The following is a 15,861-nucleotide window of genomic DNA, read 5'->3' as shown; positions in this document are numbered from 1 at the left end:
GTCACAGTTTTAGAGAGCTGTGAGTGAGTATAGAGTTGCCCTGTTCAGTGCAGTTTTGGCTGCATAACCGAGATTAGACTACAGAACTGTTCCTGGCATTGTACTGATTAGGGAAAGCCTTGCTACGCAAGAGAACCATAGTCTTAATTTCCGTTTAAGAAGGGCAACACGCTCCTTGCAGTACTTGTGCCAACACAATTTTACAAAATATACCACCACTGCAGCAGCTTTGACTGTAGAAGACAAATGGGGCCAATGAGGATGTTTTGGTTGTTGTTGGTAGCAATCCATCTTGTTGATTTGTGTGCTTTCTTTCCTCTCCCAAAGGCTGGGATGACGCTCACTTATGATCCAACTACAGCTGCTTTACAAAACGGGTATGTACATATGTACAGCCTGACATTTAAGAACTAGAAGCTCTCCTAAGGTTCATTGTTTGAAGGTTTAATAAAGATGTTTCTCTCCCCTCCCCACCAGATTTTATCCTTCACCATACAGTATTGCAACAAACAGAATGATTACTCAGACATCTATCACGCCATATATTGCTTCGCCAGTTTCCACATACCAGGTCTGTATTTCAAAGTAAGCAAATAAATGATAATATATTCATATATATCATTTATTTATAATTGGTTATGCATGTTCTGTGTGCAGAATCCAGAATACACAAATAGAAATTTCTGCCAGTTTACCCCTTCCCACTGCAGATACTACCCTCCCAATATCGTTCCTCACGTTCCTTTATTTCCCAGGGATAAGCTCTGCTAGACGATACCACATCCCCTGAGTCCACCATTTTAACTTTTCAAAGTGCTGTGGGCAGCTGATCCTGCTGAGGACTGCAGTGTGAGGATGTGAGAGGCTTCTCTCCCACCCACCACCACCACCCCTCACCAAATGCTTGGTAGTCTTGGCTGGGGTGGGGAATCATCATCCTAGCTTGAGAGGAACGATTCCCTCAGCCCCACCAAATCCTGTGCGTCCTACTACCCTGTAGAGGATGTATCGTGTAGGAACATAACATCACAGGTACACACTTGTAATTTCTTTACAGCAAATGTTATTGGCACATTTACTTGTGCAGTCAGCATCCAAGTCTTTAAAAAAATCCCTAGCATCCTGTTCTGAACTCTTCACTGAGTTCTTTCAGTATTATTTGAAATGGAAACCAGAGTCTACACAGTTATTATTTGAAGAGGGAGCAGCTTACTCCTATTGTGAGAAAGTATCATAAAGAACAGCTTCTTTTCAATTTCTCCAAAATTTTTGTCTGCTTATCACGGACCCTGAAGAATACTTCCCCCTAGTTCCTCCCATCTTGAGTTTTTGCAAGAGTCTCCTGTAGAAACAACAGTACTGATTGTTCCTTTAAACCAGAGTTCCCCTCCAATAAAGACCAAATAACTGTTGAGTATATTTATGGGATTCTTCTGAAGTTAACCTGCCATCAAAGTTGGGCATTTTACCAGGACTCAAGCAGTCTCTGATAATGTAAATCTCAGTCAGTCTGAGAAAGAGGAAACAGATGTTCCCACTTAACAGAACCACTCCCTCTTCTTGCTCTCTGAGAAAAGCATGCCGAAAAGCTCACATCCTGTGTTCTCTTGCTCTCTTTGTGATGTCATGTTAGGATTGTTGGTATTCAGCTCACAGCATGCCGAGTACAAATTCATATCAGACTGATCGGTCCTTTCTCCCCAGCTCTTCCCAAAGTTAATTTGCGGAATTGGAGCCAACAGTGGCAGTACCCCTTTAAGGCTTTCCGCTCTTTTAAGGCTCCACTCCGAATTTGTGAAGAATTCATTGTTTGTTTAAGTGGTATGCAGATGTTCTGCCCTAATAATTATAAAAAGGAAATCGTGATTCAGCAACATTATACTATGAGTTCATTAGCTTTTCCATTGTCTACTATAGAACAGTTCAAGGCCTGGGATACTTGGCCTCTGTTGCCTACAATGGAGGCCAATGGAAACATAGTTCAAGATCAGAACTTCCTGAAAATCTGTGTAAAAACTAGATTACAGTGAGGTTTGTTTTAAAAGAAATGCAATTTTTTTTTTGTAGGTGCAGAGCCCTTCTTGGATGCAACCTCAGCCCTATATAATGCAGCATCCTGTAAGTTTGCATGTTTTATTTATTTCAGGAATGTAGATGCCGCTTCTCCAAACACCTGCTTTTTCTGTACATCATGTTGATTTTTTTTTGACGTCTTGCTTCTTTCGGATTTTCCCCTTTTCTAATGGGAGTTGGTTATTACTGCCTGCACTAAATGATATTAGAAGCTAAACCAGTCAAGCCATTTAATTGGCTGTGTAGGTATAGTCATTAATGTTAGTAGACCTTTTCTGACTGTCATTCAATCTCGCTGGGAACTATGGGTTTAAGACTGTAAAGGAATGTACCCAATCATGTTTGCTCAAGTAAGAGTTTCACTTGTACCAACCTTTGCAAAAAGGACCCGTGTTAGGATATAAAAGCCAAGAGGAATTCTCTTGAATCATTACAGCTTCACTCTTCACGCTTTTTTTCCCCCCTTGCAGGGAGCTGTATTAACTCCTTCCATGGACCACACCATGTCCTTGCAGCCCACGTCTATGATAAGTCCCCTGACACAGCAGATGGGTCACCTTTCATTGGGCAGTACTGGAACAGTATGTAATGCTTCTAATAAAGCCTAACAATAGTACCAAAATCACTGACTTTACTATACTTTCAAGAAATATGTTTTTTATTGGCTTAAGCCGTTTCATCTTGTGTATGATATTTGTACAGTTACTGGGCAGTAAATATATAAATCAATTGTTCTGTGCAAAATGTTCTCTTTTTTATATTCAAGGGGCACCAAGTTTTTTTTTAAGGGTACAGAGAATATGTCCCTGTCAATCACATGTCTTGAGTGTCAGAAACTGAATCCAGCTGCTATTTCTCCTCTTAAAAGGGAGAAAAGCTCGGATGAAGGGTTCCTTTCCTTCCAAAACAAGCAAGCTGCACTTCCAAAGCTAATTACACTAACAATCAAGTGTGCCAGTGCTGAGAAGGGTATCCACCATTTGGCATTTATGTTTCCGGCTTTCCTTTAATGGGCATGTTCCTGGGATGGGGGCAAGAGCTGAAATGGCCAGATGGGAATAAAACAGAGAACATGTCTCCTCCTTTTACAGGAAGCACAATCTGAGGAATTTTTAAGGAGTTTTAATGCTTTTTCCATACTAGGAAAAAATGCAGTTTTCTTCGATTATAGTATAAAACAAGCTTTCAGTATGTTTCAAAAACTCAGTTGTCCTTATTGAAAGTTTGATTTAAACTAAATAAATTATCTTTCTTTGTAGTACATGCCTGCCACAACAGCTATGCAAGGAGCTTATATACCCCAGTACACCCATGTTCAGACAGCTGGTGTTCCAGTTGAGGTGGGTATAAAGAAATGTAATGAGAGGGATGTATTTCTAGTCCAAAATAATTGATTTCATCATTCACAACTTTTATATTAGTTTAATTTACTGAAATAACATTGTTTAGAACTGACAGTGAAATCCTAAGAAGAGTTACTCCCCTCCAAGCCCATTGAAGTCAATGGACGTAGACTGGAATAACTGCTTAGGACTGCTCTGTAAATGATTTTGTAGCTTGGAATCCTGCATATCATCTTTGGAACAAGTGGTGATCCACAACAACTTCTTGTAGAGGGCTTCAGATCTGGATCCTTACCTACCTCCTAAGTAATTTTCTCAGTAGAGCAACATGGCTGTGGGTTCAAGTTTGAATAGGCAAGCGTTTCAAAAGTTGGGAAGTGGGAACCTGCCCCTTTAAAACCTTCCACGAGGATAGTTTCAGGTGGGTAGCCATGTTGGTCTGCAGTAGAAGTACTGTTGGGCTCAGATCTTGCTCCTTTAAATCCTAATTCTCAGAAATGTGGCTCAGAAATAACTTCTCTTGTGCTGCTCCCTTTGGTGTTTAGTTAACCCTTCTCACCTAGGCCTTAATCGCAGTTCCTGTCCTCATTAAGTTGCACAGTGATTGTTGCCAGTTGGCAAGCTCCTTGCTTTTATTTGTCTTTGTGTGCACTAGGCAGAGTACCTGTGCTCTGCCCTCATACGACCAGCGTTCCATGGCAACAGCATGCTTAGTCTCTTTCTTCCTATTCTTTGGATTTCTTTTCACCATGCTTGGGGAGAATAGTATTTTTCTACATTTTTATAATATTGCAAAAACTTTCCTCTTGTTTGTGGGTAGCCTCATTCTCCTAGTCTTATAATGACACAGTCACCCTTTTTACTATTTAGATATAGTACAAGCTGCAGGGAGTCATAGAAGGCGGGACTAAATAATTTGGAAACACTCTTCTCCCTCCAGGATTCTGTAAGCTCTAAGGGACTTCAACAGGCAATGTCCATAGCTCCCTCCAGTTCTTATTCTTTTGACTCTCGACATTGCATGCTTCTTGGAACATGTTCATTAGAATGTATTTGCAGGTGATTTTTTTTGTCTTTTTATTTTGGTTAATTTATAAAATCATACGCTTCTTCATGCCTGGTGAGTCCCCAGAGTATGTAGAAACTCCTATTTTGTTTGTTAGGTGGCCTGGTTTTGTTGCTTTCATGATTGATATGAGCCTCCCACATGGCTATTAAATGGAGTGGCAGATTAATATGATGAAATGAGGCAATTCTATCGGAGCAGTGATGAATCCTAGAGAAATTTATCCCCTGTAGACTCACAGGGGTCTGAAGAAGGGAGCTTGACCCTCGAAAGCTTGTATGCTGGAAATTTTGTTGGTCTCTAAGGTGCTATTGGACTCATATCCTGCTGTTCTACTGCACACCAACACAGCTTCCTACCTGAAACATTCACAGTTGTTAACTTAGACAAGCTGCTTTGAAGTGTGTGGTCCACCACATCTAGACACAACCCTTATCATTCATGGCTGTCGGTGTCAAGACAAGATGGATTGGTGGGTCTGAAAGACAATAAACACCCCTCTGAGGGAGGGTGTGGTTCCAACTGCTTTGAAAGAGGTGGTTTTGAGACCCATCTTCAGAAAGGCATCCCAGGACCCAAACAACTAATAACTACTTCCTTCTTAGGCCAAGTACCAGAGCAACTGGTGGCTCTGGAGTTTCAGGCAATCTTGGAGGTGACATTATCTAGACCCATTTCAACCCCAATTCAGGCCTGGTCACCTTGACTGATGATATTCCTTGGGAAAATGATAGGGAAGTGCATCACTGTTGATTCTTCTGGACCTGTCAGTGGCTTTTGATACCATTGATCATGGTATCCTTCTGAAGAAGCTGGTTTGCTTGAAGTGTGTGGAGGGGTGCCAGGCTCCGGTGGTTTCACTGTTACTTAGTTGACTGATTCCAGAAGATACCTGTGGCATTTATTCTGTGGGGTCCCACAAAGATCTCTTTTCCCCCATGCTGTTTTAACACTTACATGAAATCACTGGGAGACAGAATCCAGGGTTCATCTTCTTTCTTCTGTGCATCTGAACATTGGGGACTGTGCTTGCACAGGCCTGCCTCCAAAGAAACTTATTAGCTTCCTGTGAGCTCTGTTAGGGGCCGCTTCTTCCCAGTCACGTAGGCTAACCATTTTCCCTGCATAAAATAGGTCACGTGACGTAGGAGGTGCAACTTCCCCCCCCCTCAGTTCTCTCTTAGCTGCTGCGAAGAGAGGAACTTTGCTTTGAGCTCGTTCATACTTTTTCTAACTGACCAGTCTTCTGACGGATATCTTCGGTACTTGACCTTCAGACTGGACTTTTGGCGCTTTAGGCTCCCAGTTCTACCTTGGTGACTTTGGACTGCATTTTTCTCAAGCTGAACAAGTCGAGAGCAGTTGCAGTGAGTTCTCCATTATGTCGTAGAAATCTCTATTTAAACAATATACCCAGTGCAGTACTAAGATGACCAGGTCTGACCAGCATGACTTGTGTCTCTTATGCCTAGGAGAAGGGCATAAGGTGAGCGCATGGTCCTTTTGCCAGCAATTTACCACTAAAGTCAGAAATGAGAGGGCCTCAAGGCTGCTTTGTGGAATAAAGTCTTCGCCAGAGCTGACCCCATATGGGTCAAAAATTGGGCTCTAAAAGGCACTTGACTGGTTATTCTAAGAGAGCTGACAAGCCCACAGCCACTCTGGTTCAGCGCTCCAGGGCGGGATCCGTGGCCTCTGTACAGTCTACTCTGACATCAGATCCAACTACATTGAAAGCTTCAGCCCCCACATATTTCCCCAGAACCGAGGTCCTCTTTGGAACCACCTGCCTGCGAAGAAACCTAAGGCGAAGCACTCATCGAAGTCTGCCCAGAGCCGAGAGCATTGGAGCCAATCCAGAGAACATCACTCGGAGGACGATGTCATTTTGCCTCCTCCTAGGACTCCGTCGCTCCACCTTAATTCTTCAGTACACTTGGCATCAGAGGGTGAATCACGAGGGCTGCATCCGTTGGGGGCCAGCTCTGGTTTGTGAACTGCTGAACATGGCTTTGAATCCGCCTCCTTTGCAGAGCCAGCACTGGTGGGCGAGTCATCTGCTTGGATCTGAGGTGCTACTCCCAGAGCATGGTCTCCGACTCCAAGTCAACATGGTGCACGTGGATCCAAGCATATTCAGTCCTTGGAGTCAAAGGGGTCAGTTCAGCACGAGCACCATTTGTCGTGTTGTGTTCTTCCCCCATACCAGTCATTGGGCTGGGGGTCCTCATGACTTCAACATGCCAGATTCAAGACCATCCACGTCGTCAGGAAAGGCTTGGCTTCCACTTCCGTCTCCTGCCCAACTCCATCACTCTTACGACTCTGAGGAACAGGATCCAGATTATTGTCTGAAGCCATCTGACAACAGGTCCGAGGTATCAGAACCGTCTCTGGACAAAAATATGGTGCCATCCTCAAGCTCTCTGTATGAAGATCTGTGCTTGGCTAGGATGGCTCAGACCCTGGACCTGGATGTGTCTTTGTGTGCTCCTAAGACATCAGGCAAATTATTGGGCAGGCTTTACGGTGACACTCCAGCCACTGTCAGATTCCCTATTGTAGAAGGATTGGATGAAGTGATTCTAAAGGCATGGGAGAAGCCAGCTGAACTCCCCGCCACTTCCAAATGGGTAGAGGCCATGTACAAGGTAAAGCATGATACATGTCAAACACCCTGTTACCTTTTCTCTAATTGCAGAAGAAGTTCAAAAACAGAGACAAGGCTCCCACGCAGATCCAGCAGATAAAGAAGGCAAGAAAATAGATGCCTGTGGGAGAAGACAGTATTCAATCTCAGGTCTTAGCCTGCAAATAGGTAACCATCAAGTGATTATGGGTGGCTACCAATTATACTTGTGGGAGAAACTTTCGGACTATGTCACTACTCTTCCAGAAGACAAAAAGACAATGTTCGATTTGCTGCAGACTGAAGTCATAAGAGTTTCCAAGCAGTAAATGAATGCTGGCCGTCACACAGTGGAAATTTCAGCAAAGGGTATGGCTGAGGCCATATTAATCCGATGTCACTTGTGGCTCAAATCTACTGCCTTACCATCTGAGACCAGAACCAAGGTTGAGGAGATGCACTTTGGAAGAAGAAGAAGAAGAAGAAGAAGAAGAAGAAGAAGGGATAGTATTGGTATCAGTTTGGTGTAGTGGTTAAGAGCACGGGACTCTAATCTGGAGAACTGGGTTTGATTCCTCACTCCTCCACTTGAAGCCAGCTGGGTGACCTTGGATCAGTCACAGCTTCTAGCTCTCTCAGCCCCACCCACCTCACAGGGTGTTTGGTTGTGGGGATAATAATGGCATAGTTTGTAAACCACTTTTGAGTGGGTGTTAAGTCATCCTGAAGGGCAGTATATAAATCGAATGTTGTTGTTGTTAAACAGAAATCTTGCAACAGACATCTCAGCGCAAGGACACCCAAGGGTCTGCAAAACAGTTCTGATGTGTTCCTGCCACACCCAACCTGGACCCGTGTTTCACTGAAAGACTGTCAGCCTACTATTCTCAGTGGGAATCAATAACATCCAACTCTTGGTTCTTAGCCATTTTTAAATATGGCCATATGTTGGAGTTTGTGGCAAGTCCTGATTGCATTGTGCCTTCTTTGGCTGTGAACAATACTTTACAGGAACTTGAGGCTGAGATTACTTTATTGTTAGAAAAAGAGGTGATCCAAGAGATCCATGAGGTTGAAAGCATCCAAGTGGTTTTTTCAAGGTTTTTCTTGGTCCCCATCAAAACTTGAGGGAAGCTGACAAGTGTCCAACCTGTGTCATTCGTCACTTGGCCCTCAGGCTATTGTCCTTCCTATGTTCTACCACTCTCCTCTGTCTGGAGTGGAGAAAGCATTGCACTCCTTGGATCTAAAGAGAGCCTTATCCTTTTATTTGGATAGGACAAAGGAGTTTCGCACAGACACGTACCTCTTTGTTTTGAGGGACCCAATAAGGGGAAGCGGGCTTCGGCCCAAACTATATCACAGTGGATTGTATCAGCAATTCAGAGAGCATACCAGCAAGTGGGGTTAGAATGCCTGCTGTGAATCAGAGCCCACTCTACCAGAGCACAAGCATCATCCCCTGCTTTTCTGAGCAGAGTGCCAGGAGCTCATATCTGTAGGGCCGCAACCTGGTCCTCTTCAGATACTTTTGTTAAACATGATGCAATGGATGTAGATGTCACACGGGATGTGGCTGTGGCTGTGGCAAGGGCAGTTTTACATTCCTTATTTGTGTGAACTACTGTCTAGTGAATGTATGCATGCATAGGTATAGATGAAGTATGATGAATCTTATGGAGTTAGAAGTCCCAGTTAGTTGAGTTATGATCAATCCAATGACTACAATAATGTTTGGGTTGCCATTGTATATATTGGTACACATTAATACTTCCGTGTTTGTTGTTGATGTTGAACAACCATGTTGAACAACCATTAAAAAAAGGAAAGAAAATAAAATTGTGGAACTGTTGGTTCGTACTTTGGGTGCTGAAGATGTACTTCAGTGATATTCTTGTGTTGTAGACAATAAAAATTGAGTTGGAGAGATTCACCCCACCTTCTTATTGTGTGTAGCTTGGTAATCTTTCCAATGTGTGGATGCACAGAAGTACAAAGATGAAAACAGGGTTGTGCATACCTTGTAACTATTGTTCATCAAGTTCTTATTTGTAGACACTCATCCCTCCCTCCTGCCCCGCTGTGAATTCTCTGATGGTAACTGGTTTGGGTTCATGGCAGCTCAGGAGAACTGAGGGGGGGTATCACTCCTCCTAGGTCACGTGACACATTTTAGGCGGGGGAAATGGTTAGTGTACGTGAACGGGGAGAAGCAGCCTCTAACAGAACTCAAAGGAAGCTAATAAGTTTATCCGGTGGCAGGCCTGTGTAAGCGTAGTCCCCAATGTGTGCTTGCACAGAACTCGATGAACAATAGTTACAGGTACGTACAACCCTGTAATTTGGAGTGAGGTGCTACCAGTATATGGATGGCACCCAGCTCCATTTCTCCTTAACAGCTGAGCCAGGTGTGTCTGGAGAAGGTAATGGGATGGATGAGGGCAAATAAACTGAAACTCAGTCTAGATGAGACTGAGGTGCTTTTGCTCGGTAACAAAACCACTTGAGTTCTGAGGAGGTAGCCTGTCCTGGAAGTTGTTCCATTCCCCTTAAACGAACAAGTTTGTAGCTTGGAGGTGTTGCTGAATCCTCTCCTGTGATTGGAGGTTCAGCTCTCCTCTGCGGCATGCAGTGCCTCTTGTCAGCTTCAGCGGATATGCCAGCTACTGTACTTCTGGAAGAATGTCAGTTAGGCACAGTGACCCGTGCTCTGTTGACGTCCAGATTAGATTACTGTAACATACTCTACATGCTGCCACCTTTGAAAACTGTTTGGAAACTTCAGTTGGTCAAGAATGTGACAGCCAGGTAGGTTATTGTCAGGGGCTGGATACATCAATTGTATCATTCCTGGGCTGAAAGATCTACTACATTGGCTGCGCATCAGTTTCCAGGCAGAGCTCGAAGTACTGGCTCTGTCCTTTAAGACCCTAAATGGCTTGGGCTTGGGATACTTGAAGGACTACCTCCTTCCATATTGTCCAAGCCACCTGTTGAGAGCTTGCTGTCAAACCCTGCTCTCTGTGCTCCTGAATGCAGAGGTAAAACAGGTGGTGACCATAAGCAGGATTTTTTCAGTGGTGGCACCTCACTTTTGGAATGCCCTTCCCATTGAGGCTCACCTGGCCCCTACTTATTTTCCTTTAAGAATCAGCTTAAAGGAAACATTTCTCTTTACCCAGGCTTTTAACTAAAGAATTATCTCTTTTTTTAGCTGTTTTATGGTCTGCTCCTAGCCTGGGGAATATTTGTTAAATATCATTTTAGACTACTCTGTTAGGTGCTTTTAAGCACGGGCTTGCTTTTAGTGGTGGTTTTGATTTATATGTTTTCCAGTATTACTGATTTCGATCGTTTTATTGAGGTTTATTGTGATTTGTTTTTATTGGTTTATTGTTGTGAGCTGCCTCACAACAACAGCTGGAAAGCAGCAAGCTCATTTTCTAAATAAATATACTTGCCACAGAATGTATTAAATATTTGAATAGATTCTTTTATTGCCTGTGTTTTAAATATGCTTCATCACCACAGTAAAATTTAAAATTAATTGTTTAAGGAAAGCCTGAAAACAATAATTTAATTCACTTTTCCTAGTTCCAATTTCATGCTTAACTCTCCTTCCTTATACAGGAAGCCAGTGGTCAGCAGCAAGTTACAGTAGAAACATCCAGTGATCATTCTCCATATACTTATCAGCAAAACAAGTAACTGAGAGGTAATTTTTTAATTAGTTGCCTTAAAAATACATTTCAAAAAAAGCCTTTCAAGTACTGTATAAACAAAAACCATATATGAAATGACACATCCTTTTTGAAGCCCGTTTGATTTTTGAACCTGTATAGTGTATCTTATATTTTGAGAAAGCTGCATGTATATCCCAAGCTACTGATGGATATACTTGGTACAATGCCAGCAATTTATCCTGTCTACTTGAAAGGAAAACTGTTTTTTAGCTAGGAATGCTATCAAGGAAATATATGATATTGACTTAGATTCACATATCTTACAGCTGTGTACCGTAATAAGTGTATGTGGGTCTTCCTTTTAAGTAAATATGTAATTGATTCAATTTGACTTTGTAACAAGTTCAAGTTGTTGGGGTAATAAAAATTTTACCATTACTGTCAACCATGGCACAGTGGGAGTTGAATCCAACCAGTTTGTCCACCGGTAACAAAGGAAGGTCTCCTTTGTCCACAAAAGAAGGCTGTGCTGATATCATGGCATCTGCATGAAAAAAACCATGAGTGATGGGGACCCACTGAGTTCCACCACTTCTTTTCCCAGAAAAAAAGCCCTGGTCATAGCAAGTTATCTCATTGAATTGTTTTTTGTTTGCATGATGGTATAAGCATATGCATCTCATCAAGGCCCCCATCTTTTGTTCGTAAGCCAACCTATGTTTTTCCACAACCTGCAGCTATCATTTGAAAAGGAAACAGGTTGGTCTCTATGAACACAATAATAATGTTGTGCTAGTGCAAAATATTTTGCAAATACAAGTTTGAATATGATGAACTTTTCTTAATATAATGCTCTTCTGCCAAGTATAACCCCTTTTCTGCTTTTTAAAGAGTCCTTCCACAAATGGAAGGCGGCCATAGAATCCAATGCAATGATTCTGACCCTTGCGCTGGCAAATAGGGTAGCAACCATAGACTGATTATAAATACATAAAATATGGTTTGGCTAAGGGTTATTGTGACTTCTGAGCAGCAAATTGAGGTTCAGGAAATCCTGTAGGTTTAAACAGCATGACAATGTTGTCAATAAGTCATTTATGGGTCTGTCCTAGGAAAATATTAATTAGTGGCTTAGAAAAAGCAAAAGAGAAATGTTTAAACAAAATAATATAAAACGAATAGAGTTTAAAGCAGGGGCGTTGAAAGTGCAAAGTAATGACAAGAATAGCACCAGTTTATGTATTGCCGTAGAAGAACCATATATACAAAACTGCATCCAAGCACTGGTTGTTATTGCTAGACTTAGCTATATATTCAAAAGTCACTTTCCTTCACCCTGCCCTCCTCAGAAGATGGTTGTTAGAATCAAATAGAGGGGAGAACACTGTTGCCAGCCATTCGGAGTTTCCATTGGAGAGACAAGTAGGGTATCTAGATAAAGAAATAACGATTACACATGATGTTGAGGAATGAGGCAAATAGAATTGTATGATGCTTTATTCTTTTCTTTCAGATATGTGGTGTTGACCTTGCCTAGAGAAAGGATGCTGAAAAGGCTGAAACAATCATGGATTTTACTGATCAATTGTGCTTTAGAAATTATTGACAGTTTTGCACAGGTTCTTGAAAACGTTATTTATAATGAAATCAACTGAAACTATTTTTGCTATAAGTTCTATAAGGTGCATAAAGAAAAGAAAAATCCTTAAAAGTCATCCTAGTAGCTGTTCCCTCCCCCTCTTGAACAGGTTTATTTTAGTAAGAAAATTTTTATCAAGTGTTATGACGCAAAAAAAATAAAATAAATTTTAAAAAAAAATCTGGCCATGCACAGATCGCAATGGAGACATGTTCTTGTGCATGACAGAATCCGTCTCTCGGTTTTTATTTTTATTTTGTGTTAATTTTTTTTAAAAAATGGTGTAAGTTTTTGTTTTTTGAAGTTTAAACTAGTAAAACATCCATGCTGATGTTCTGTGCTTGCTGTGTGAGTGTCGCTATAGTGCAGTGTTGCAGTTGTAGTGTCTGTTTTTCATAGCTTTCTGGGGTTATTTTTCTTTTCTTTTAAGGTAGTGTGAAGTGTCTTATCCTTTTTCTATGAATTCCAATTTGCCTTAACTCTTTTAATGCTGTAGCTGTTTCAGTACGTAGTCCAAACTAATGGTGTAGAATGCTTTTGACCAAATGAGCTGGTCTATTATGCCTTGTAAAACAGCGGGATTAGGGCTTTTAAGAGGTAGTCAATTAAAATTGCTGAAAAAAAAATCTGGCTTTTTAAAATGTGTAGTAGGTGTTTTTAATTATTTTTTTTCTCACATAATGTAAGGTTGTGAAATGCAAGATTTGGGAGGGGGCAGGGAAATGTTTTGTGTGAAACACATTTTCGACTAGGGAAATTTTAATAGGATAAATTGTTTGTAAGGCCTTATGCCGATAGTTTTCCTCTGATAGTTAGAAACTCTGCTGTATGATGCAATGTTTAAAAAAAATCTTTTTGCCTTTTTCCAGAAGCTAATTGATGTTCTAGTTTTAGGGTGGGGGAGGGGAGTTTGGGGTGGGAAATCTGCAGAATGTTTCTGTCCTTCCTTTCTCGTAACAATAGTGCTTTAGAATGATGATGCTATGCTGAGACCTAGCAAATAGAAGCATTTGCTCTTACAGCAAAAAAGGCAAAAGCTAAAGGAATTGTTTTCAAACATAAGCTGAGATGTCAGTAGAAAACGTACTAGATTGGGTACTAGCTCTCTATATTAGGTAAATAAAGACTTGGCACTTTTTAAAGGTAACTTTACCAAAGAACAAAGAGCCAGTAACCAATAATTCTGATTTGTCTCAGCCATTATGTCTTCTGTACTCTTTAATTTTTTTGCCGGACCAGTTTGCGGTTAGAAGAATGTGCCTTTTTTTGTACATTTGCATTTAGGTTTTATAATTTTTAATTGATGTATGGACACACACAAAAATAAAAAGCATGAAGGAAGACTTGGATCCAAGCAGTGCCACGCTTTACATCATCACTACAAGTGTTAAGTGTAAAGATTTTAAAAAAAAACAATTTTGAAACTATGAAATTCCTGATTTCATGAATACACTGTTATTTGTACTTTTTACATATTAGATAAACTCACTGCTATTAAAGCTCATTTTTTATTATGATCGCATGTATATTAAATCAAATGGTAAATTAAGTTGTCTTCCAAAACTGTGTACTTGTCTGGTCAACTGTGTGTGATCAGTTATCTACCTCAAGGCTTATTTCCTTTTGTAATGGGACAGGTTGCTGGCCCTCCCTGTTTCCACAGACCAAATCATCCTAGCTCAGGAGCTAGGCCGAAGCAATTCTTTCTTTTCACTTTTTTTTTTTTTAGTTTTTAAATTTTATGTGAGTATTCAAGTACAGATGTCAGTGACATTTCATAGTTTCAAAAGTCAATGCTGCTCTGAGAAGTGTAGATTCTAGTAAATTACATAGTCATAAGAGATGTGTTTTTGTTTCTTTTGTATTTTGTTGTTTTTTAAAAAAGAAAAAAAAGTTGTGGTATTATTGGTTCTATGCTCCCTGGAATATTACTGCTTTGTTAAAGTTCAGACGTCTTGCAACATGTTTCCTATAGCTGATATATTTCTGGGAGTTGGGGGCAAGGGTTGCTTGCTATTTGATATTTTTTTCAATTAGCTAAAAATCGGGTTAGAAGGAGGGAATAGATGCTGCTAGAAACGTCTGAACTAAGTGCCATACTCATTATCTGGGTAAGATTTGCAAAATATAACCTCTGTACATAAAAAAAAAATCAATTACTTAAACATCACATAGTAGACAGCCATTAAATTATAAAAAAAATAATTTATGAAGAAAGACCTTTTGTACAGATTGAAAAAAAAGATTTTCATAGAGATATCTATATGATCAAGAGAGTTAATTTTTTATTTTTGTTTTACTAGTGCCACAACCTTGCCAGTGGTAACTTATTTGTCCGGTTCAAGATAACTCTGTCATTTTGTTTCCTAGGACTTGTTGTTAAAATGCCAAAAGACATTTTTGAACTGTACATTTGATTAGATTGTTAGCTTTTTTCTGTTTTATTTCTTTTGAAAACTTTTGAATAAAAAAGATCAAAAAATGAAATGGCTTTCTCAGATTTTTTTTCTTTGCTTTTACTGTGCTGGGATAAAGTAGCTTATAGTGGACTTCTGTTTCCCCAAAGATCTGTTTGCTTAGGCTTTATTGAAATGGATGTTAACTTTCTCAAAATACATTACATTAATTTCAAGGGGAACAATTATTAAATTAAACAACTGGCATACATGTAACCAGGAGGATTTGGCTTTTCAGCTTCAAGTTGTTCCAGGATCAGCAGCAATTCCTCTGAAGGTCCATAAATTCAGTGCTAGGGGCATGAAGTTGGAGCTACACACTGGCTACACACTGCCTGCTAGAATATAGACAATGTCACCTTTCATTGTAACAGTTGAAAAAAGCCTGTCATAAGATGAGCTGAATTGGTCATGTTTGTGGAGTACTCTTTTCTTCCTTCTTGTGATCATCAGTGGTCACCTCCATTAGCTTGGAGAAGCTTCTTCAGCCCTGACCAAACTGCACCGTAACAATCCTCTTCTACAAGATGATTATGCAGTCTATTAATCTGGACAACACACACTGTTCAAGAAGTCAGCCCAGGTAGAAAGAATCTTGACTACCTGAACGAATTGTGAGTATGCTCCAGAAAGCAAGTCTTGTGCTGCTGATTCAATTAATTAAGCTTCTGAATGGATGGGAGTGGCCAGGATGGATGAGTGAGGAAATGATTTATTACTTTACTCATGTTCTCCAGTTTCAGAATGACTGAAGTGAAGGGTCTCCTTCAAGCCTCCTATTTCCTAATGTGTGTATCAGACAGACCCTTTTTCTCCCTCAATGCCTAGCATTAAAGGAGGAGACTAGTGACAAACCTGTGCGTGCCTTTTGGCCACTTCGAGCATGTTCAGTCAGACTTTCTTAGGAGGTGTGAACACTTTCCTGGGAATAAGCCCCATTGATTCACATGGGGATTGCTAATGAGTAGACCT

General features: G+C 40.7%; 1 protein-coding gene across 4 annotated transcripts in view; it reads left to right on the top strand.

Annotated features, from left to right (window-relative positions):
• The window catches only part of RBMS1 (RNA binding motif single stranded interacting protein 1), a 197,258-nt gene extending 182,338 nt beyond the window's left edge, over positions 1-14,920 (top strand). For all 4 annotated transcript variants that reach the window (XM_054970474.1, XM_054970473.1, XM_054970472.1 and 1 more), the window contains exons 8-14: positions 328-377; positions 478-571; positions 2,068-2,118; positions 2,544-2,654; positions 3,333-3,413; positions 10,742-10,826; positions 12,308-14,920. In XM_054970474.1, coding sequence (XP_054826449.1) covers positions 328-377; positions 478-571; positions 2,068-2,118; positions 2,544-2,654; positions 3,333-3,413; positions 10,742-10,819 — 465 coding nt within the window. In that variant the 3' untranslated portion in view covers positions 10,820-10,826; positions 12,308-14,920. The remainder of the gene's footprint in view (positions 1-327; positions 378-477; positions 572-2,067; positions 2,119-2,543; positions 2,655-3,332; positions 3,414-10,741; positions 10,827-12,307) is intronic.
• The last annotated feature ends 941 nt before the right edge of the window (positions 14,921-15,861 follow it).

The sequence above is a fragment of the Eublepharis macularius genome, chromosome 2 (assembly GCF_028583425.1).
Source record: "Eublepharis macularius isolate TG4126 chromosome 2, MPM_Emac_v1.0, whole genome shotgun sequence".
Lineage (NCBI taxonomy): Eukaryota > Metazoa > Chordata > Lepidosauria > Squamata > Eublepharidae > Eublepharis > Eublepharis macularius.
This window is presented reverse-complemented; position numbering and strand designations above follow the sequence as displayed.